Source organism: Ambystoma mexicanum, chromosome 2q, assembly GCF_040938575.1.
Source record: "Ambystoma mexicanum isolate Mex_15411 chromosome 2q, UKY_AmexF1_1, whole genome shotgun sequence".
Taxonomy (NCBI): Eukaryota; Metazoa; Chordata; class Amphibia; order Caudata; family Ambystomatidae; genus Ambystoma; species Ambystoma mexicanum.
This window is the reverse complement of record NC_090924.1, coordinates 885,465,456-885,487,880: the sequence shown is the minus strand read 5'-3', so window position 1 is coordinate 885,487,880 and position 22,425 is coordinate 885,465,456. Positions and strand designations below refer to the sequence as shown.

At 47.5% G+C, this 22,425-nt stretch overlaps 1 protein-coding gene across 6 annotated transcripts in view; it reads left to right on the top strand.

Annotated features, from left to right (window-relative positions):
• The window catches only part of MYO3A (myosin IIIA), a 2,295,212-nt gene that overhangs the window by 326,614 nt on the left and 1,946,173 nt on the right, over positions 1-22,425 (top strand). For all 6 annotated transcript variants that reach the window (XM_069648154.1, XM_069648153.1, XM_069648152.1 and 3 more), the window contains exon 6: positions 21,358-21,457. In XM_069648154.1, coding sequence (XP_069504255.1) covers positions 21,358-21,457 — 100 coding nt within the window. The remainder of the gene's footprint in view (positions 1-21,357; positions 21,458-22,425) is intronic.

Genomic DNA, 22,425 nt, shown 5'->3' with positions numbered 1-22,425 from the left:
ATATCATGCAATGTGAAAGCAAACAAAGCAATGCACAAGACCTGGCACAGGTGTCACAAAGTGCACTGTCCCAAATGGAAACTGCCCACAGACAATATGCTCCCAGTAATCAATAACAAACAGCACACATGAACAAATACTTACCACCAACACAATACAGCAACACACCATGAAACATTGAAAATACATGACAGTACTAAGTCAAAGTAGTGGTAGTCTTACAACCTGAATAAGCCAGCACATCGACCCCTTCCAACTGTAGAGTGTTGATGCCACGCAAATGTGTCAGTGTACTGCATACAACATGAACTCCATCTGCAAAGGAGACGGCCTTGTGAAGACATGAGGAAGGAACCTGCAAATTAATACGAAGACATGGATGCACAAGCACATATCAATACACCATGCAGTGTACAATACAACAACAATATCCACTAGGGATGTACACACAGTATTGACTACAGACTGCCCACACAGCTCATGGGAGCCCAATGTCACTGTGTAAGTGACTGTCACTTGGTCACACCCTTTGCAAGCCCATGAAAACGGGGAGCAGGAGGGGTGTGTGTGTCACGAACCCAAGCATCTAACCCAAACTCAGGACAAGCCTGCATGTGCCCAGCCGGAATACAGTGGATGCCCACGGGAGCCACACAAGGCAACACACTGTAAAAAATAAAAAAATAAAAAATAAAAAATGCCCATGTGGCGGCCAGGGGGGGGGGGCACCCAGGAGGATCAAGGACAGGGTGCACACCAACACCCACCTGCGTGAATGTTGCGGAAAAAAATACCTCCATGGGCTCATGGCCTGCACGGCTATGCCATTGTGGGAGAACTGCTGTCGCTCTCTTCACCCTCTGCTGCTGCATCAGTAGGTGGTGGCACTATGGGAGGCAGCCCACGCAAAGCCCTGGTATGGTCCTCCATGGCAGCAAGCATGCAGGTCTGGAAGGTCTGATTCAGGAGGATTAAAGTGCGGAGATCCCCATGCAGCATTTCACGGGTTGCCTGCACTTCTGCACGCAGGGCCTCGCGGGATGCCCGGATCTCCTCATGTGTTGCCTGCAGCTCAGCTGAGAGCGAACGTGTGAGCTGCTCCAGCTGCTGTTCTGCCCTAAAATTTTGGGAAGCCTCAAGTTGAAGCAGACTCTGCCTGAGGTTATGGAGTTCCACCCTCAGGGCTCCCCTGTGGCCCTGTGACTCTATGGATATGGATTTGCGCAGAGTCTCCAGTGCCGCCCGTCGGTCCCTGTTGATGCCAACATGTCTTCCCTGTGTGATTGGCAAATGGAGTCTGTTGCCTGCTGTAGTAGTTCCATCTGCCTTTCAGGGGGGACAATGGAAGTGGCCACCCTCTCCATTGCCTGAGCCATCATTTCTACTGATGCTGCCTCTTGGGTTGCCATAGCGTACATGGAGTTTTCCCATACAGTATTGCCTGGTGGCGCACGGCCACCGCGTCGGCGGGCACCACACCTGTTTGGGGCAAGGCGATCTGCACCTTGCTGTGCTGGCACTGCCTGAGGCTGCAGGACTGCATTCCCCCTCTGATCTGCTGGCCCAGGAACAGTATCAGATGCTGTGGAGTGTGACCCTGCATCCGTAACCACCAAAGGCGGACCTAGCAACACTGACATCCCCATAGAGGGTTCTACCCCTGGTGCAGGTGGGTTGGACAGAACAGAATCCCTGCCAGAAGCACTGACCTGGGACAGCACATAAGTCTCATCATCCGACTCAGCACCTGAATAGAGGTCTGGGGAGCAGCACCCAGAGGCACCCCTCGACAGTATGGTCTGCAGTACCAAGGTGTTTTCATCCACCACCACACCACGTCCCCCACTGGTGACTGGTCGTGGCCGAGAATCCACCTGGGTCTGCACCATCTCCTGAACCTCACCAGCATCAAGTGCGTCGTCACCTGCAAAAACATGAAACACAAGAAATGGAAACAGGCATGAGCACCATAGCACACACATAGGCCTGACAAGACAGAAATCCTGTACATGGTTAACACATGTCCCACATGACTATAACCCTGGCATGCATGCACTGTCAATGATTTTGAAGGGGAGTCAAAAAGGCAGACAATGAGGACACCAAGATGGAAAAGGAACACATTTGCAGCATGTCGTGTAGCACTGACATCACACATCAGCCTGTGAGTGGCATGTCCAATACACATACATGACACATGCCAGCACACAGATGTCATGTAGCATAGCCATGGTAAATTAGACAACTACAGCGATATGTCAGTGAATGAGTACTGTCATACAACCATGTCACATGGACATGATGAGAAGATTAATGCAGAATAGTGTTGCAAAATATGCATGTGCCGCACACTGCAACACATCCAGTGTACAATTAGACAGTGATTGTAGGCAGATGTACACATCAATGGTTGGTCACTTCAACATTACAGGAAACAACTATCATGTTCCACATGCAAACAGGCCCTAAAAATAAATTTCAGCAGGCCAATACTCCCTCGCCCTGAATGGTTTAATCATTCACATAACCAGGTACCTAAAGTGGCACAATGTGGGGTGTAAACAATGACAGAAGCATGTCACATAGGTGGCATTAGGGATGAAAAAAGCATATGAAATATGGGATAATCTAAACAATCAGCCTGAATGAACACAGAAAAAAATCAGAATAATGTTGTTGCAAGATGATAGTTCAAGTGCAACAGCAGTAATGTGGGGCTAATTGGCTACTGTGGGCAGAAGGGATACTGTCATACCCAAATCAAAGGCACTTGAATGTATTGGAGGAAGCACATGGGTGACCCATAACACTCACGAGTACACACCCTCACCTGGCACTCAATTAGAACCCGTCACCCAAACAACATACACATGGATTACACACACATGCATGGGCACTCACCGGAGAATGCCTCATAATCAGGTAGCTCTCCCACACCTTGGATCTGTTCCTCTGTGACGAAGGTCCCAGCAACAGACTCATGTTCAGTGAGTTTGTTGTCCTCTGGTGGAGACCCACCGCCAGTCACCAGAGTAGCGGCATGATTTGAGGCCAGCTTGTGCTTTGCTCTGTGTTTCAGGTCATTCCACCGCTTGTAGCAATCATCAGCTGTGCACCTCACAAATCCAAGGGCACTTATGCGGTCCGCGATGGTCTGCCAGTGTGCACTACGTTGACCAGGTGTGGTTTTGCACCCTGCAGTCACCACCATTTCGCGGCTATGTGCCGACACATAGGTCACAATGCATCAAGTTCGGGGTCATTAAAGCTAGGTTTCCTTGACGTGCCGGAATGTGTAGCCATGTCTGGGGTCTCAGCCTGTAGTCCCAGAGCACCCTTCTTCCTCTTTTTCAAAGGTGGAGCAGAGCCTGAGTGGCTTGCGCCGCTCTGGTCAGTAGGGGGAGAAGCGCAGGTGGACTGGGTACTGGGAGTGTGCAAAGGCACAATGACCATAGGTCTTGGTGCAGGCATTGGCTGAAGTGTGATGTTGGCAGGGGCACCGTCAGTTTGATGGACCAGGACCAACACTGTCCTGGCTGGGAGACTCAGAACTAGGGTGGATAGAGCTACAACTGCCCCTGCAGCCTCCCCACCCTGCCTACTTGGGGCAGCAGATGACATTGCTGCCCCAGATCCATGTGGCCTGGTGACACCAACTTGCACCGGCACACGTGGCTTAGACTTGCTGACCTGGAAGTCAGCCTGGGAGTCATCATGTGCTGGGTCAGGTGCCAACAAGGGCTGAGCTGGGATGGTGTCAGCCATGTTTCCCTCAACCATGGGGGGGAGCATGGGTGTCCCTGATTGGTGAGGCACCCTGCAAATCCTGGCCACGTCCCCTACTACACCCACCACGCCCACCTTTTGGAGGTCGGCCACCTTTGCCTCCCTTACCGCTTGGTCGCCTTCCAACCATGGCACTGATGTTGTTGTGCATATGGGAGTTGCAGTAAACACTTGTCCTGGGAAATTGGGGGTGAAAGGGGTAGGTTACTAGATGGAATTCGTACCCTAGTGCTCTAGCAAGGCTGTCTGTGACCCCTGGGGGAAGATGACGGGTCACGCAACACACAGGTACCCCGAAAACAAAAAGTAACGTGCACGCAACCCCTCGTAGACCACGTGCATGGGAAAATGAACCCGCACTACGCTGTGGCACCCAGAAACACGAAAATAAGTGTACGCATGTTACACACTGCCTACAATGACCTCTGAAGGGGTACGCGACACACGGGGCAAGCACAGTTGGTAAACGCATGCGCGACTCACCACCTGTCTGGAAAAAGAACGTGAAAAAAAGTGCGTGTGCGCGTTGGCAACAACCCCGCCAAAAGAAGAATTTGAGGAAATGGTCCCAAAAAAAAATTAACGCTGTCAGAGGTAACAGGGAGTACGAACTTGAAACGCTGTGAAGTAATCGCGTGTGAACCGACAAGAAGTACAGAATTCACCCACTCGCTCTCCACGAAAAGCACGTACAAGGAAATGGGGTCCAACACGTACCTTTTAAAGCGGCCCACACATACAGCGTCACTTACGCGTGTACGCGCTAAGGCCCTTTCCTCCAATTACATGAGCTGACACTCGGACGTGCAGTTTTTGGACGTGTACGATGAACATGCACCCGTGTTGTTGGAAATGCTTGCGCGCGTCACATCACTTACACCCTTTCCTCGGATTACACTCATTCACACGTGGACGTGCAGTTTTTCACACGCGCTGAACCACTATGTCCACGTCACGAGGGAAACGCCTGCGCAAGTCACGTCACAGAAGCGCTTACGCGCTAAGGGCCTTTGGTCCAATGAAACTGCATACATGTGCTGACGCGATCACGCGCGTAGGGCCTTTCCTTGAATTACACGCTGACGTGCAAGATTTTCACATGCCAAATCACTCCGTATCAAGCTGGCCACGCAACAACACACGGAAGACCATGCTTCTGCCTAGAAGGCCGAATTACTGCCCCCCAGAGCCCCGAGCACGCTCCCAGCTGCCATCTGCTGCTGCCTGCCTGCTGCCCACGTGCCCTGGTATTTGGTGCCTGCACATCAGCCAGGGTTCCAGTTGCTGTGTCCACCCCTGCTGGAACAGAAGACTCCCGACTGGGATACCATCGCTCCACAGCCCATCCCCAGGACCCAGTTGCCCACCCACACCTGCCTCGGGGGTCGCCATGTCGGGGCAAACACAATCTGAGACCACTGGCGACCCCCAGCCATAGAGGCAGAGGGCCACTAGCTTCAGTGTGAAGGAAGTTGGTGTCCTGGTGGAGCATGTCCAGGGGCAGTATGATGCCCTCTTCGGAACATCACGCGCCAACAAGGAAGAACGGGAGAGGATCTGGGACGACGTAGTGGTTGCCATCAACGCGGAGAGGGTGGCAAGCCGCGACATCAAGCACGTCAAGAAGCGCTGGGAGGACTTCAGGTCCAGGACCCTCCAAAAGGCCCAGCGCCTCACAGAGGGGGGCCGGGTCAGCATGAGTGACATCCAGATGAGGGTCCTGGAACACGTATTCCCAGCGCTCCACGGCCAGATCCTTCGGAGGAAGACCCGTTTGGGGTTGAGCAGTAAATGGCCAAGCATTGTGTGAGACAGGGCATGTTGCAGTGTGCTGGTAGTTTGATACTTGCCTGGACCATGTATGGACGTGTGTGTGCAGGGACATCATGTTCATGCATGTGAGACCAGTAATGTGCGAACCACATGGTTGGTGCATGAGTTCCAATGCAACATGGGGAGCTGTATGGCAAATGCATACATGAAAGCATGCCAGTGTCTGTTCTTGAACATAGTGGGGGTGTGAGGGATGGGTGCTGCTTTCATGTACATGTATGGTGCACATGTGTGTGTGTCTGAGAAGTGTGTCTGTGATTTTGATACGCCATGGATTCATGATACATGTCCATGATGATGCGTACATTCACTCATGCAGTGCGGTCACCGTTGTATGCACTGTGTCTATCCAATGTGTCTGTGGTGTACAAGGCATGATGCATGACCTTCCGGTGATGTGTGTGAATGGGATCAGTGTGAGCCATGATGCATGTGAGTTTGAAGGCAACATTTGGATTAATAGAGGCCCTTGTACATGGATGCTGATGTTGATTGCAGGCACTGTGCCTGTTTATGCATGTGTGTTGCGTGCATTCACCCATGTGTTGTGGAGGGACAGGATGGAAGTGACGTTAGACACTGCCACTCATGTGTTATTGCTTCCTGTCTAGGCTAATATAGTACTGTACCCTGATGCTTGTGTTCTATGTCTCCCTCTACGCAGCGTCAAGTGAAGAAGAGGGCGGAGACAGCGCTGTGGAGCCAAGCGGCAGGATGCCTCCACTGGGCGGCGACGGCAGGCCCAGCCACCCTCCCAGGACTTGCCATCATCCGGGAGCGAGGGGGCTGGTGCCGCGTCTGCCACTACGGCTGTGGTGGAAGGGCCTGGTGAGTCCCCACTGGGGCTTGCAATGGCGGAAGACAGTACGGAGACATCCAGGTTGGTGGTCTCCACAGAGGAGGAGGAGCCCGCTACTGAGCCGCACATGGGGCCTGGTGGGCGCAGTACCACTGGTGCAAGTGGTGCAGTCCAGGGCCAGGAGGCAGCACAGGTCATCGCGGAGGGGCCTGTGCATGTCCCTGTCCTTGACCCTGTGACTGCACCACCATGCACCAGCAGGGATGCCCCGTCCCAGGCCCGTCCGCAGGTAGGGGAGAGTGCAATGTCATCTGCCTCTCCACTACCTGCGAACGAGGGGTCCAATGAACGTATGGGCTCCGTCCTGATTGGTGTCGCGTTGCGCACGCGTGGCATTCGTGATGACGTGTGTTCTTCCTGGGCGGAGAACGCACGCCATCACGAACAGCAGCGGCGCAACGTGGCACTGTTGGGAGGGGCCCTGGTTGGTGGGTTCCTACATGTGACGCGCACTCTGGCGGACCTTTCCTCCTCTGTGGAGACTATGCGCCAGTCGTTCTCCCTGCCGTCTTGCGGCCCAGATTCCACCAGGGCCCCCTGTGGACCTGGCCTGACCAAGACAGCCAGCTTGGTGGAGATCCCATCCCTGCCACAGTCGGGAGTCGGCGGTCCAGCAGGAGTGGTCCAGGAGGGGTGGTCACCACAACTGGAGACCAGCTGATGGAGGATGTGCAGGCATCATCGGACAGGGCACATGGACAGCAGCAGCAGCAGCAGGAGCAGGCTCTAGGTGGGAGCAGTGATGGCTCGGGGCCATCAACATCAGGGGGGCAAGCATCGGCCAGAGGGCAGGAGAACCCTGGAATGGATGTGTCTTCCATGTGGCTGCGGTTGGGCCAGCATATAGGTGCGGAGCGGCGGCGGGCTGAAGAGGCGCGGCTCACCGTGGGAAGGGCAGAGTTCTCCATGCGTCGGGCATTGAGGCGGGCAGAGTGCCTCAAGGCGACTCGCAGGGAGTTGGAACAGGCCATGGGTGCCTCCCTGCGAAACCTCGGGGCCAGGACAGAGGCCCGCCTCCAGCAAATAGACATGGAATTCGATGACGCCCTGGCCGAAAACATCACTGAGTGAGCCGCAGGACCTGCCCGTCGCCATTGTAAATAGTTTATAGTGTTAGGTTTCCTTTTTTTTTATTTATTTTGGGGCTTTTGGACTATGCCCCACACTTTTGTAAATAGGTTTTTTGTTAGGTAGGTTATTATATAGGTTTCATTTCTTTCGTTGGGCTCATGAACCCTTGGAAATTTGATTGTACATAGTTGGAAATTGGATTGATTTTGATTTTGTACATGGATTAATGGATTTTTCTTTTGGAGAATGGATTGTACATAGTTGGACAATGGATTATTTTGAACTTTTTCTTTTGATTTCACCATGGATCAATGTTTTTTTTTTTTACGTTTCCTTTGGATTTGCGTTGGTGGAGGGAGAGTTTGGACTATTTTTCTTTTGGCTTTCTTTGTATTGGTTATACTTTTCATTTACTCTTCTTTTGCACATGCTTTTCATTTCATGTTTGCTATTTTGTTATGCTTTCATTTTATTGATTGATTGCGCGCACCAGCGAAGTCCCGGTCTAAGTCCCGCTTTGCCGCTCGAGGATACTGATTCTGCTGCTACTGTTTTGCTGAGGATTTCTGCCGTGATTAGAACTGCTTGACAGCCGACACTACAGTTCCCAGAAGGTGACCACAGATAGAGATCTACTTAATTATATTCAGCCAATTTGGACACTTTTGGACAATATATAAGTATATATAATTTACTTATGATTCTCTTGTAGGCATTGGCATTGGCTTGTACACCTTCTGCTGGGCGGAGCTATTTAAAGAAACTCGCGCGCGCACCGCGCGCGCACACCGCGCGCGCGCACCGGCGAAGTCCCGGTCTAAGTCCCGCTTTGCCGCTTCGCCGCGGTCACCGCGGCTAGCGTCGAAAGCTGTTAATACTAACAGTGTTAAAATCCGATCCTGATACCCTGTTTTGGATATTGACTATAATCCAACTATGAAACGACATATAAACTCATTAAAGTCTGGCATGCCGATAGTTACAACATCGCATAGATCCAACGGCGCCAGCTACATCAAATCTCCTTCGTTTGCCTATACAAAAAGAACTCGCATCAGTTCCACTCCATGTACAAGCAGCCGAGGTATAAGACAAGATGAATTAGGGCCACTTCATAAAATGGACATTCGCCCCTTTTGTAAAGGCATAAGTAATTTTGATCATCCAATACAACAAATTGGGAAGCCTATAGGGCTTTCCTTACAACAACCGACAAAAGAGCTTATGGACATAAAAAGATCCTCAGATGACCATCTCGTAACTAGCAATACTGGTGGGAGAAATTTAATTGATAAAGAAAAGTCTGTGGTGCATATGGGTGAAATTCGAAGTGGCGAGCCTTGTATTCCAACTACAGTCACCGTTCCAACTGTTAAATTTGCAAAAGAAAATGTCTCGCTTACAGACAGTGCCATACTAACAAATGTATTAACTGGTGTTGAGGCTCCGCCGCCTAATGTTTGTAATATTTCTGTAATAACTGTGGGTGACACATCAATTTCTAAGTCATCTGTGAATTCTGTGCCGCAAGACATTCCTGTCATTGATTTAGAGAACAGCTCCTTGGCTGCTTTTTCTCACATGGCCTCTGAAAACCTATCCAAATCCCCGGCTCTTTTTACAAACGCCAGCCCCGTTGATTCAGTGGCAAATCCTTCCTTCACTGCTCCCACCCCTAGAAAGGTAACTGGAAAAGCCGTCTCTGACATGTGTCCTAATGACACTCGGTCCGTGGACATAGGTATAGCTTTAACATCGATGAATAATGCTATCTTAGCCTTGGCCAAGCTCTTTGAAGTTTTGGTTTTAAAGGCTGAGACACACTCAAATCAATTTGACCAGATTTTCACAAACCAGTTTATAATCTCTGACAAACTGGATCATCTGAAAAATGTGAAAACATCACCAATTGTCAACCATTCTGTGTCTACACAGACTCCATCATTTAACGATCTAATCGTTCAAAAATATCAGCCCCTACCGTTCATACTGGAGCCTATAGTGGACTCCATGGAAAGAGAACTTGAACCAAAAACGATCCCCACATATGCCCTCTTTGAGACTAAAAAGACAAAGAACATCAGTACAAAAAAATCGTCATCACAAGTACAGACTAAGAAAACAAAAAACATGAAAATGGGACCTCGTCAACCATCACAAATTAAAGCTTTTCTTAGCAAACTACCCACCTCAACCACTCCTGCTGCAGTGGCTTCAAAAGCCATTACAAAAAAATATGCATTGCAAAAGCAAATCAAAAAAGCTAAAACACATTCGGCCCTTGTTGATCCAGTCTTAGCGTATAGCCCTTTAAATAAATTGGTTACTGTAGCAAACCAACTCTCACAAAATAACCTCACCGAAATGAATGTGAGCACAGTGACCAATGATGATCATGGCAGGCCCAACATAACAACTGAAACGACTAACAAGCCTCCCATGGCTCAGAACCTAGAGCCTAACGAACAGCGTCGTCAAGAAATATACAAGGCAGTCGATGATTATTTAGCTCTAAAAATAGTCCCAAAAAATATAACCTTGCTGCCGGAAATTCCAGCTGTACAGACACCTGTGCCTGCAGTTGTATCGATTTTAAAAAAAACACCTTTATTGGACACGACGGGGTCCTCCCTAACCAACTCTTCTCAACCTACATGGAAGACGCTATCCGCAAAAGAGCTTAGGTCTGAGGAACCCGGGACAAACCCAGTTCACTCTGATAATATAGAATCCCTTTTGCAAGCAACTCTAATTAAACTTTTGGGGACCTCCAACACTCCTCAACCAGTCCCAATCTCAAATCTAGACAATGGTGCTAGAAAAAAAACGAATGAACTAACATTAGCAAATAAACAAAAACCAATTGCTACCCGCTTTAAACGACCAGCGATTCATTCTTTAACCCTCAGTTGTCAGCCCCCACCTGTCAGACAGTACAATCTAAATCGGGCGTCCGTTCTGTCGATATTTCATGAAATCCCGGACCTCGATGACATAGGATCGGTTGACATCGAACTTGTCGAATTTCCGGACGCTTCGAATCAATCTCTAGTAAATTTATGGATCAACTCCAGGGTGGTAGTAAATACTATTTGGGCTGCGAAATCCCAAATTACTGACCTTGGTTTTACATTACTCCCATCCTCAGAGGTACTAGATAAACCTATCATACGTTCTTCGCCCGTCCCGAACCAACAAAGAAATCGACCCCAAGAACGACTTGCACAATCCTGTAGTTGCCAATGTCAACCTAAACAAGGATAGCAAACGTCCCCCACACCATCTAATTTTCATTTCGCTAGTTGGAACTCCAGAGGAAATCGACATTTATTAAATAATCCTCTTCTACATGACTTGAACCACGACGTAATTTTGCTCCAAGAAACTTGGCTAACAAGCACTCCCTCTTGGAATAATTATGATGTTTGTCTAGCTCCCGCAGTAAAACATCGGGTGGGTCGTCCAACCTCAGGTTTACTAACCGCAGTCAAACAATCCTCTGGTCTAAAAATATTCCCTTGGTATTGTCCGAATGAGTTCATACAGATGTCTAGACTGAATGGTGCTAACTATACATGTGCTGTCATTAACATCTATTGGAACTATATGAGAATCTCTGATGATAGTTTCTTTGAATCCTTAGCACAGGCTTTCGACTTAATCATGATGGATGGGCATGTTAACTTGATCTACTTAGCAGGTGATCTAAACTTACACTGTCTGGGACCTTTCGCCAAGAATGAACAAAAACGATTTGACATGTGGACCATGTTTATCAGATCACATAATCTTCACATGTTAAATGGATCCCTTTTACATGACATTCCACCAAGACCGACATGGCATCAAGCTAATAGCCTCAGCATCATCGACTTCACCTATGTCAATGCGAAGATGCTGGATATGGTCTCAGACTTTTGCATTATAGAATCACAGGCAAGTGATCATAACATCATGGACACAACTTGTTGTTCCAATAAAATGACCATCAACTCCCAATCAATCTATCTTAAAGGGACACATGCAGTAAATCCGGCAAGAAACCGCTTAAAGTGGTCGGAACACTCCCTAAAAGCTTTCAGATCGTGTTACCATGCCCATTTAACAAGCAATAATATAAATGACACCATGGCTGAAAATGTACACTATGATCTGATGCAGCTCTTTCAACCAAGTTCCATCACTCATAAGCAAAAACAAATTCCGCATTTGCACATCACCAATCCTGAAGTCAAACGTAAAAAATCTATAATGCGAGCTGAAAAAAGAAAGGCCAATACACTTCCTCCAGAACTACGTCGGGTTTCTCTATCGCAAATTCAAACAGACTATAGAAACTGGGCTAGAGGCATCAAAGCCAAATTATATCAGGATGATGGGGAAAACATGCTAGTAGCCCTAGCCTCAAAAAATTTAGCCCGCTCATGGCATGCTATAAACCAAATAACATCAGGTCATCAAGTGGCAATCCAAACAAATGATGTCTCGGAGAACACGTGGGTTTGTTATTATTCTAACCAATTCACAAGTGACCAAGCACCTTCATCTGTCTCACTTTTAAAGCACGACACTGCATTTAATCTACGCTTCACTAAAGAAGATTTAGAGCTCTTAATCAAACAGGCCAGTAATTCCAGGGCCCCTGGCCCGGACGGGCTGTCTAACATGCAGCTGAAACAATTCCCGGAGATTTGGGCTGACATATTATTCCTTATGTTTAAAACAATCATCAAATCTCAAAAAATCCCTATATCTTGGAAACAGTCGATCCTCATACCGATCTACAAAAAAGGCGATCGTGCTTGTCCTGCAAGCTATAGACCCATCTCACTATTGGATGTAACGGGAAAGATCTTTTGTCGACTCATTTTACGAGAGTTAAATGAGTGGACTAAAAACCATTTGAGACGGGATCCTTTTCAATCTGGCTTTGTCAGTGGCCTGGGAACAATTCCCAACATCATTACCATCAATATGTTGAGAGCCCAATATTTAACTAAGAAACAGACTTTATATTTTGCATTTATAGATTTCCGGGCCGCATTTGATTCAATAGATCGAACGCTACTTTTCGACAAACTAAAAAAATTTGGTTGCCCTAGCTCCATTTTGGCGTTAATCATTCAATTACATACGGATACTTCTATGCGAGTCCGTCTCACACAGGAAGGTTTACTATCGACATCCTTTCGAACGTCTGTTGGACTCAAGCAGGGATGTATATTAGCATCTATTCTGTTTAATCTGTTTATATTGGACTTAGGCCTATGCTTCCGAGATATTATTAACGAGTCCCCGGAATTGGGTGGCCAACGCATCTCGTGGCTGCTCTATGCAGATGATTTGGTCTTACTTTCACACTATGTAGACTTAAACCATCTTACAGTAAACCTGTCCAAATCTCAGATCATGGTATGTAAGCCTCAGGGTAAACGTAGAACTTATAATGGACCGTGGTTTTTGCAGCGCCAAACCATGGAAATTGTCTCGAATTTCAAGTACTTGGGAGTTAGCATACAAAATACTGGCACCCAAGCCGCCGCTACATACATGCTAGATACAAAACTGCTGACTCTCATATCACAAGCGAAAATCCTTGTATTTAAGTACGGAAAATTTACATTAAAACACATTCTGATGTTCTAAGAACAAAAGGTGACGCCCGTTTTGCTCTATGGTGTGGAGTCAAAATTATATTCCAATGACAACTCATGGAATAACCTTGAAGCCTCCTTCTGGAAAAAGGTGCTGCGACTTCCAAATTGCGTACCTTTGCCCCTGCTAAGATTTGAATTGGGTTTGAACTCACTACATAGTAGAGTGAAATGGAGAATGTGTGCTTTTTTTCGAAAAAGTTTGCTTGGAATTACTGATGTTAACATTCTGAGCACAGTAGCTCGCCAACTATCAGGATCGTCTGCTCCCTTTCCAATGAAATGGCGAAACACGGTAATAGACACATTAGCTAAAGCTGACATCTCCTTACAATTCCTCATAGAAAACCCAAGTGGTGCAAAGAAAAAACTTTTTTGCTGGGATTGGATTGCAAATTACGAGTTATGTGCAAAGTACAAAGACTTTGCCCCTAACCTCTTTTGCCCTAAACGTCTAGGACAAACGGCCGGATATTTACTGAAATGTCCTTCAGCTAACATTCGTAATAAATTTTTAAGAATGAGGCTAAATTTATGGCTAACGAGAGAGATTATGGTTAGGCGTAAAACTATTCATGTGGAGCTTAAATTTTGCCGTTTTTGCAAAAACCGATATGTGAAAGAAACGCTGCCACATCTCATTGTATCATGCCCACATTTGCATGTTATTCGAGAAAAACACTTTAAGGATCTTCTGAATCTGTATATGGAGAAGGATGAAAATGAAATTTGGAGTATTTTATTCAATAGCACTAGATTCTCAATCATGAAAGCTATCGTGCATTTTTTAGAAAATGTTTTACATGATGAGATATTGTTAGATGTATAAAGTATAGTCTCATCCAAAATCCAGTTTCGAAATGCGGAAATCGCAGATTTTTATAGTGGTAATTGTACTTGATTTTATCATGGTTACTTTAAGCATTTTATCTGTTTGCTTTGATAAATTTTATCACTGGTTCGAACGTTTTAGAAAATGTAATAATCATATGTATTGTTAATTCCTTTTCGCTATTATGTAATCATGTTGTCACGATAATCATATTTTCCAAGAATTTTGAAAAGTTGATGTAATCAGCTATGACAAAAAAAAAAAAAAAAAAAAAAGATTGATTTTTGTACATAATACATTTTCATATTTTAGTTCCATGTGTGGGATTTGCTCATTGGGTTAATGCATGTGAAAATGTGGGTTTACACAATCAATGCCAACGAGTGTGTGTGTGTGAGACGGACATGTGTTGATGTATATAGTTGACTTTTGGTTTGTGTCTTGAGATGGGCAGGTCAGTGTGGGTTTGATTGGGAAATCATTGCATCTCAGTAATGGAGTGGCGTGCTGTGGTATTTTGGTGTAGAAGTGGGCCATGATTGTGCATCTTTATTTCATGTAGGGGGGGACATGAGTGGGGGCCTGCTGGCAGGTGCCCCTCACTGCTGGGGGGTGGAGGTGCTGGGGGGACATGAGTGGGACATGAGTTGGGGCCTTCTGGCAGGTGCCCCTCACTGCTGGGGGGTGGGGGTGCTGGGGGACATGAGTGGGACATGAGTGGGGGCCTGCTGGCAGTTGCCCCTCACTGCTGGGGAGTGGGGGTGCTGGGGGACATGAGTGGAGGCCTGCTGGCAGGTGCCCCTCACTGCTGGGGGGTGGGGGTGCTGGGGGACAGGGGTGGGGGTGCTGGGGGACATGAGTGGGGGCCTGCTGGCAGGTGCCCCTCACTGCTGGGGGGTGGGGGAGGCTGGGGGACATGAGTGGGGGCCTGCTGGCACGTGCCTCTCACTGCTGGGGGGTGGGGTGCTGGGGGACATGTATGGGACATGAGTGGGGGCCTGCTGGCAGGTGCCCCTCACTACTGGGGGGTGGGGGTGCTGGGGGACATGAGTGGGGGCCTGCTGGCAGGTGGCCCTCACTGCTGGGGGGTGGGGGTGGGGGTGCTGGGGGACATGAGTGGGACATGAGTGGGGGCCTGCTGGCAGGTGGCCCTCACTGCTGGGGGGTGGGGGTGCTGGGGGACATGAGTGGGACATGAGTGGGGGCCTGCTGGCAGGTGCCCCTCACTGCTGGGGGGTGGGCCTGCTGGCAGGTGCCCCTCACTGCTGGGGAATGGGGGTGCTGGGGGACATGAGTGGGACATGAGTGGGGGCCTGCTGGCAGTTTCCCCTCACTGCTGGGCGGTGGAGGTGCTGGGGGACATGTGTGGGACATGAGTGGGGGCCTGCTGGCAGATGCCCCTCACTGCTGGGGGGTGGGGGTGCTGGGGGACATGAGTGGGGGCCTGCTGGCAGGTGCCCCTCACTGCTGGCGGGTGGGGGTGCAGGGGGACATGAGTTGGTGATCACTAGTGCAACGTGACACGTGGCCTGGCTGGGGGGCACTGCCATGGTGGACGGGCTGCCTGCGGGACATGTCCAGGGGTGCAGGGTAGTCCCCTGTGGTGTGGGCTGCCTGCAGGGGCTGTGGAGGGGGTAGAGGGGACACCTGGGAGGACCCACACTGCCAATTCACGTGTAGGACTCCCCGCACACCACACTGGATACACGTACCCCACTTGCACAGGGCCAATCGCGTGTGAAAGTACCCGCGCACCCCAGTAACACACGTACCCCGCTCGCACAGGGCCAATCGCGTGTGAAAGTACCCGCGCACCCCAGTAACACACGTACCCCTCTCCCACAGGGCCAATCGCGTGTGAAAGTACCCGAACACCCCAGTAACAAACGTACCCCGCTCGCACAGGGCCAATCGCGTGTGAAAGTTCCTGCGCACCCCAGTAACACATGTACCCCGCTCGCACAGGGACAAACGCGTGTGAAAGTTCCCGCGCACCCCAGTGTCACACGTACCCCGCTCGCACAGGGCCAATTGCGTGTGAAAGTTCCCACGCACCCCAGTAATACATGTACCCCGTTCGCACAGGGCCAATCGCGTGTGAAAGTTCCTGCGCACCCCAGTGATACACGTACCCTGCTCGCACAGGGCCAATCGTGTTTGAAAGTTCCCGCGCACCCCAGTAACACACATACCCTGCTCGCACAGGGCCAATCGCGTGTGAAAGTTCCCGCGCACCCCAGTAACACACGTACCCCGGTCGCACAGGGACAATCACGTGTGAAGGTTCCCGCGCACCCCATAATACACGTACCCCGCTCGCACAGGGCCAAACGCATGTGAAAGTTCCCACGCACCCCAGTAACACACGTACTCTGCTCGCACAGGGCCAATCGTGTGTGAAAGTACCCGCGCCGGGGTGTACATGTATTCGTAGGGGTGCGCGGGGAGTTTTACTGGCGTTTTCGTGGTCCAGGGCCTGTGCGCCATGTACAGGATTTGTGCGCTGTGCATGGCGCACGGGGAGGGGTTGGGGGCGTGACTGGCGCTGCTGCAGGTTCGCTGCACCACTCTGCACCACAGCTGGTTTTGGAGGCTAAAATCCATGAATACGCTGTGCGCAGAAATGGATTTTAGCGCACGCGGCTGGTGCAGAAAGTCGCACGCGCACACTGTGCGCCAGCCGCATGCGCCACTTGTGCACTGAATTCTATGAATTACCCTGTAAAGGTTGAGAAAAAATAATTAATAAACCCCATGACAAGCAAGAAGAACAAAGAGAAACAGGAACAGAAAGAAAATTGTTAGTCAATAAAATTCCATGATCATTGTTGCATCACAATTCTTGGTAAACTAACATTGACTTATGACTTATTATGTCCCTTAATCAAAGGTGATGGGATGTGTTGGTTTAAACAACACACAACCCAGAGGTCATGCTGTGTGAGTGCTGCGCCCAAGTGAACACACAGCACAGCAAACATAGCGCAGTCAAAACCGTTAGGGGCAGTGTTATTAAGCTGGTGAAGGTTTGGTGATCTATTAAGAGAATCATATTTATAACATGCATGCATGGTTAATTGAGGGTCCAAGTGAAAGTGTATCACTGATGTGAAATGGTTTGGGGTGAGACTGGATAAGGGGCTTTCAAAATGAATGCTACGGTCTGATGACTTACTCAGTTCAGTTTCGTGCAGCTTGTAAAATTAAAACGGAGTGTACTTGCACATATATGGAGGTGAACAATTAAGCAATAAGCCCTCTGCTCGGCCCTATAACTATGGGCCCTGGGACATTACCTGACTCGGTAATGCCTCAGTGGCGAATGGTTTATTGCTATTAGTACCCCGGCCCGCAAGACCGGGGTATTGATAGCATTTTTTCTGTTCCAAAACGCTGCCACGTTTCAGAACAGAAAAAAAAAAGTCACAGAAAATGGCTGCCGGGGAAGGGAAAACTGAGTCCATTTTCCCTTTCCATGGCGGCCATCGGGAGCGGACGTGCTGGGAACAGAAGTGCACCCAGTGCGTTTGCTCCCGATAAAAGAGAAATAAGAAGGTAAGTGGGGTGGGGAGGGCGGTGAGAGGATTGTTTAAAGGGGATGGGTGAGGAACAAAAAAACACTTACCTGAATCCCCGGCGGGGGAGAATGGCAGCCTCCAGCCCAGGTACCTTCCTGAGCAAGACCTCCATCACTCTTTGGAAAATCACAGATGTGGATGCCAACCCAAATGGCATTCTCCTTTATTGGTACCCATCGCCATAATTAATGCTTTTAAGGCAAGTTGTGATGGGTGTAAATGTACCTGATGATACACCGATGACAAATCTAATGTACTGTACCAAACCGCCTCAGCCATGGTCATCAACGTCTCATTCACCTTAGGTAATGGATATCTATCCTCCCATATATTTCAGTTAAGGTCACTCAGATCAACGCATAATATTATACGACCGTCCGGCCGTTGGGTAACTACAATTAGAGACAACCTTTTACTACTTTCAATTGGCTCTATTATTCCTGTCTGGCTTAATCCCTAGAATTTCACTCTCACCTTTTCTTAAACTCACAAGGGCACCAATCTTACTTTGTGCGCACATGGCACTGCCCCTGTTCTCCATTTTATTTGTGACAATATCCTTTCATTTCCCTATCCTTTGAGCTAAAACTTTTGGGAATTTCTGCCCCACTTTATTTTGCAAATATATCAGATTTGTTTTCCTTTAATCCTCTCATCTGCTCTTTTTTGCCTGGATGCAATTCCATACATTATCTCCTTTGCTGTTACCAACCAAGAAGACAATAACCCTTTTTTTTACTACATATATCTTTCCCATCACTGTTTTCTTACCAAAAGGGATGGTATCCTTTACAAACCGTATGACCTCAATTTTACCACCTCCGTATCTCTGATCTCACTCTCATATAGCATATGGTCTTTCCCCGAACAAATCTCTTTGTACTCCCTCTCTGATATTAGCATGTATGGTGTTTCCAAAGTCTGCCAACATCTTTACCACTTCACCCAACAGTTTAATTTCCACCTTTGGTGGCATGTAATCCCCTCCTCGTTTTCATCCACCGTGCCCATAATGTTCACTACTTTGTTGCGTCACTAAACCTTCTCTTAAATAAAACTCTTTACAGCCCCTTATTTACCATCCAGTTTATTTGTTTTGCATAACCTTGCAAAACACCCGATTCTTCCACATTTCCTGCATGTTACTCTCACGACAGGACATTCCTTTGCAGTCATGGCATGCTTCTGAAACCCACACCATGTGCATTGCCCCTTTTAGCCTCTGATGGCATTTGAAACCTCCCCTTTTCACTTTCACTTTCACTTTTTACAACATTTATTGTTTCTTCCACATTTTCCACTTCATGCTTGTGCCGTCTCTCACTCACAATCTGTTTGTTTTCTTTTCCCAGTTTGGCATTTACCTCTTTTAGACATTTGCTAATCAACTAATTGCAATTGCTATTGTTAAAACCTCTTGTAGTGAGGGATGGTGCATCTTGGGATTATATTTGTGCATCATCAACTGGTCCTGCATATACACCTCCTCTCTTCCAGTAAATTCAAATGATGCCAATAACCATTTTAAATTAGCTATCTGCACATCAACAGATTCACCAATATTTTGCTTCCTCGTGAAGAACGTATATATAGTACCAAATGTGTCTGCTTGCCCATTTGTGCATCCATTTTTTTCATAGCTTTGCTATACAGTCCCCCTCCTACACCCCTTCCATCATCCCCTCCTTTGTTACCCCTTCAACATCTCGTAATGTCTTGACTATCCTCGCCACTTCCACCCCCAAACTTCACATCAAAGTAGAAAATGTCCTCTCCTTCGAAATTCTTTCTCGCCCTGAAGCTACGAATTAAAACATGAACAAATCTTTCCAATCTTTCAATGGTACTGGAGGTTCCCCTGGAGTTGCTAAAGATTTCGGGGGTGGGTCCAACTTTGCATTTTCTTCCGTCAGAAAAATGTCACTTATTAATTTACATGTTCTAGATTGTAACTGCCACTCTCTGATTGCCTAAATGTTTGCCTGGCCCCTCACTGATTTAGGCAATTGGCTACAATGTTTGTTGTTTGATGGCTTGCCTGGCTCCAAGGTGTCTGCCACTGCCCCTTTAACACTGGAGCTCAATGATCCCTGCTTCCCAAATATTCTACATGGCTGGCTCATATAGCTGTTGTCCATTGGACCTGCCTGGTGCAATCTGTCTGCCGTTTCCTTGACATGGCACAATTTACTCTAAAAATAGTTCCTTCCACTGAATTGCTGCAGTTTCTTTAGGTATCATGCAATCTGCATTACAGTAACATATACTGTCACTTTTCTGGTTCCTTGCCTGTTCTTAATATGACTGTGGCTTCTGCATGTGTGCCGATAACCTATACAGGCTCCTTACTGGCTCCTTGCCTTTTCTCAATATGGCTTCCGCCTTCAGCACGCGCAGCACTTGATGTAATTTCTGATATATGCCTGGCAGATCACCCGCATATTCTCTGCGCATCATGTTGACCGTCTCTGCTTCGCCTTACCCCCACCGTGACTATCTCACGTGTATGATGGCATCCGTGCTAAGGTCAACACACTCCACAAATGGCTTCCTTCATTCCACGCTGGTGAGCCAACTTGCTCTCAGCTTCCTGTAGACTACCGCTGCTTCAGGTCTATTGCGTAGTAATCTTTGAGGTTCTCAAGTGAAAAGGTATGTTTATTTAAGGGAAAAGTGACCCCAGCTGCAACATGCATAGCAAGCCACTGTCTTCTGAACTGTCGATTGTGCCCTGACATGTCAGCAAACGCCAGGCTAGCTACTACAATGTGTTTGGTTGCATTTCCATAGGAAATACCATGAAACTTTCAATGATGCCCCATGTTTCCTCTCTCCTCGACCCAGAGCACCCTAAACATGGGAAAAGAATACCTGTCTGAATAACATTTCTTTCTCCCTGCTATGATGTCATAGCAGTTGTTCATGACCTCTAGACTCCTCCACTAAGACGTCAGAGTAAGAGGATACAGCATTTGGAAACAGAAATTGTTGATGGTAGCTTCCTATGGAAGCCTAACATAGTACAACTCATAGTAGTAATAATATTAACATTGTTTGTTAAAACCTTTAGAATTTGTACTTTTACTGAGTAACAGATAGGTCCTTAATAAAATGCTTTAAATGCTGCTGGCGCCAAAACACCTTACGTCCACATAAAGCCCCAAATATTATATTAAATGTACTAACACATAACATTTTAAGAGCTGGTTTTGGCTAGCAGAAATATAAAAAGCAATTCTATAGGTGTCTTGATTTCTAGAAAAATGTATATGTTAACAATTCTGAAATGATATTTAGGTTTCTGCAGCAGATGCCAGACACAAGCTGTCCAGTGGGAGTGTCTGTCATGTGTTTACCTTCAAACTTAATTACATTAGAATAAACACACCCTTAAAACCGGTCACGCCTATCGCCTGTGCCAATGCTCGTTATGAATGACATCTTCGGCATTGACTCGGAAATCTCAAACATCCCAGGCTGAAGCAAAAGGACTTTGGAGGACTTCACCCTTGCTTGATTAGACATATTAATTTGTATTTGCTTGCCAGTGGCCATCAAGACCAGTCTTACAGTAAGAGTTGGAAAGTGCTCATCTGTTTGTACCTGGCATTTGCAATTGGCAGGTTTATTGTGTCGTACTCTATTTGCAGGCATTGTTTTTCATTGCAAATGTGTGACATGAAGTAGTGTGTTTTGAGAGAAAATAAGAGTTTGCCTAATGCAAATTCCATATTACCTTTTAAGGGTCTGCAGCACTTGCACAGTCACAACACTATTCATCGAGATGTAAAGGGGAACAACATACTGCTGACTACAGATGGAGGAGTAAAATTGGTGGATTTCGGTAAGTTCTAACTTGTTACTTGAATTGTGACCATCTAAGGATGTGAGGGATGTCATTCATTTTCGTATTATTTAAAATTAAAGTTTGTAACTGTAACACAAAAACCAACAGAAGCTATGAACACAATGTTAACGTATGCAATTTCATATTATATGTGCACACATTTGTGTTGTCAGTCTGATTACTCTTGTAAACATGATGGTTTAGGCTACATTCAAGTATAAGAAAAGGTTTATATTTTAGCTTAATGAAACCTAATGACATGCCACTTGCTGAAAAGCAGCAGATGGGGTGTGAGGATGGACACAGTGGCCTGCAAGCATTGTTAACCTATGAACCCACCTAGTGTGGCTTCAATGTGCACGTTACTCGGAATGCCATTTTTGCCCATTTGCATCTCAAACCCACTCAAAAGACTCCTGCTATGGTCTCCTTTCACAGAAAACAATTTGCTGGTGTGCAGCTGCCGTGTTTTTTTTTCTTTTAATCAACAGTCTTCTGAAAGGTTGTGACTTAGTTACAGCTAAAATCGGTTCCTTCTCTGATAGAATGTCTGAACCAAGTGTCCTTCAGTCACTTGATATTTTATAGGCAATGCTTTCTGTGAGACAGGCCTGGTATCAAGAGAGACACAGACTCAAAGGTGTTTGTTTTAAAACCTTTATTTACTAAGATTCCTGGGTTGGTGTAATGGCCTTCACTCTAAAGGGATAGTCCCCTTAAAAGATGTTTCTAATGGCCGTCATTGTCTAATAGTCCAAAATAAAAGTCTGTGGCCCTCATTCCAAGTTTGGTGGCAGTCATGGTGCTATTTGCGCCATGACTGACACCAATAACGGGGCCGTGTCCGGTTTGGTGCAATGGGGATTTACCGGTCTAGTCCGACCTTGGTGGGACCGGTAAGTCCCCACTGCACCAACCATTCCCCATTCCCATTGAGCCCCCATTGGGCTCAATGGGAATGGGGA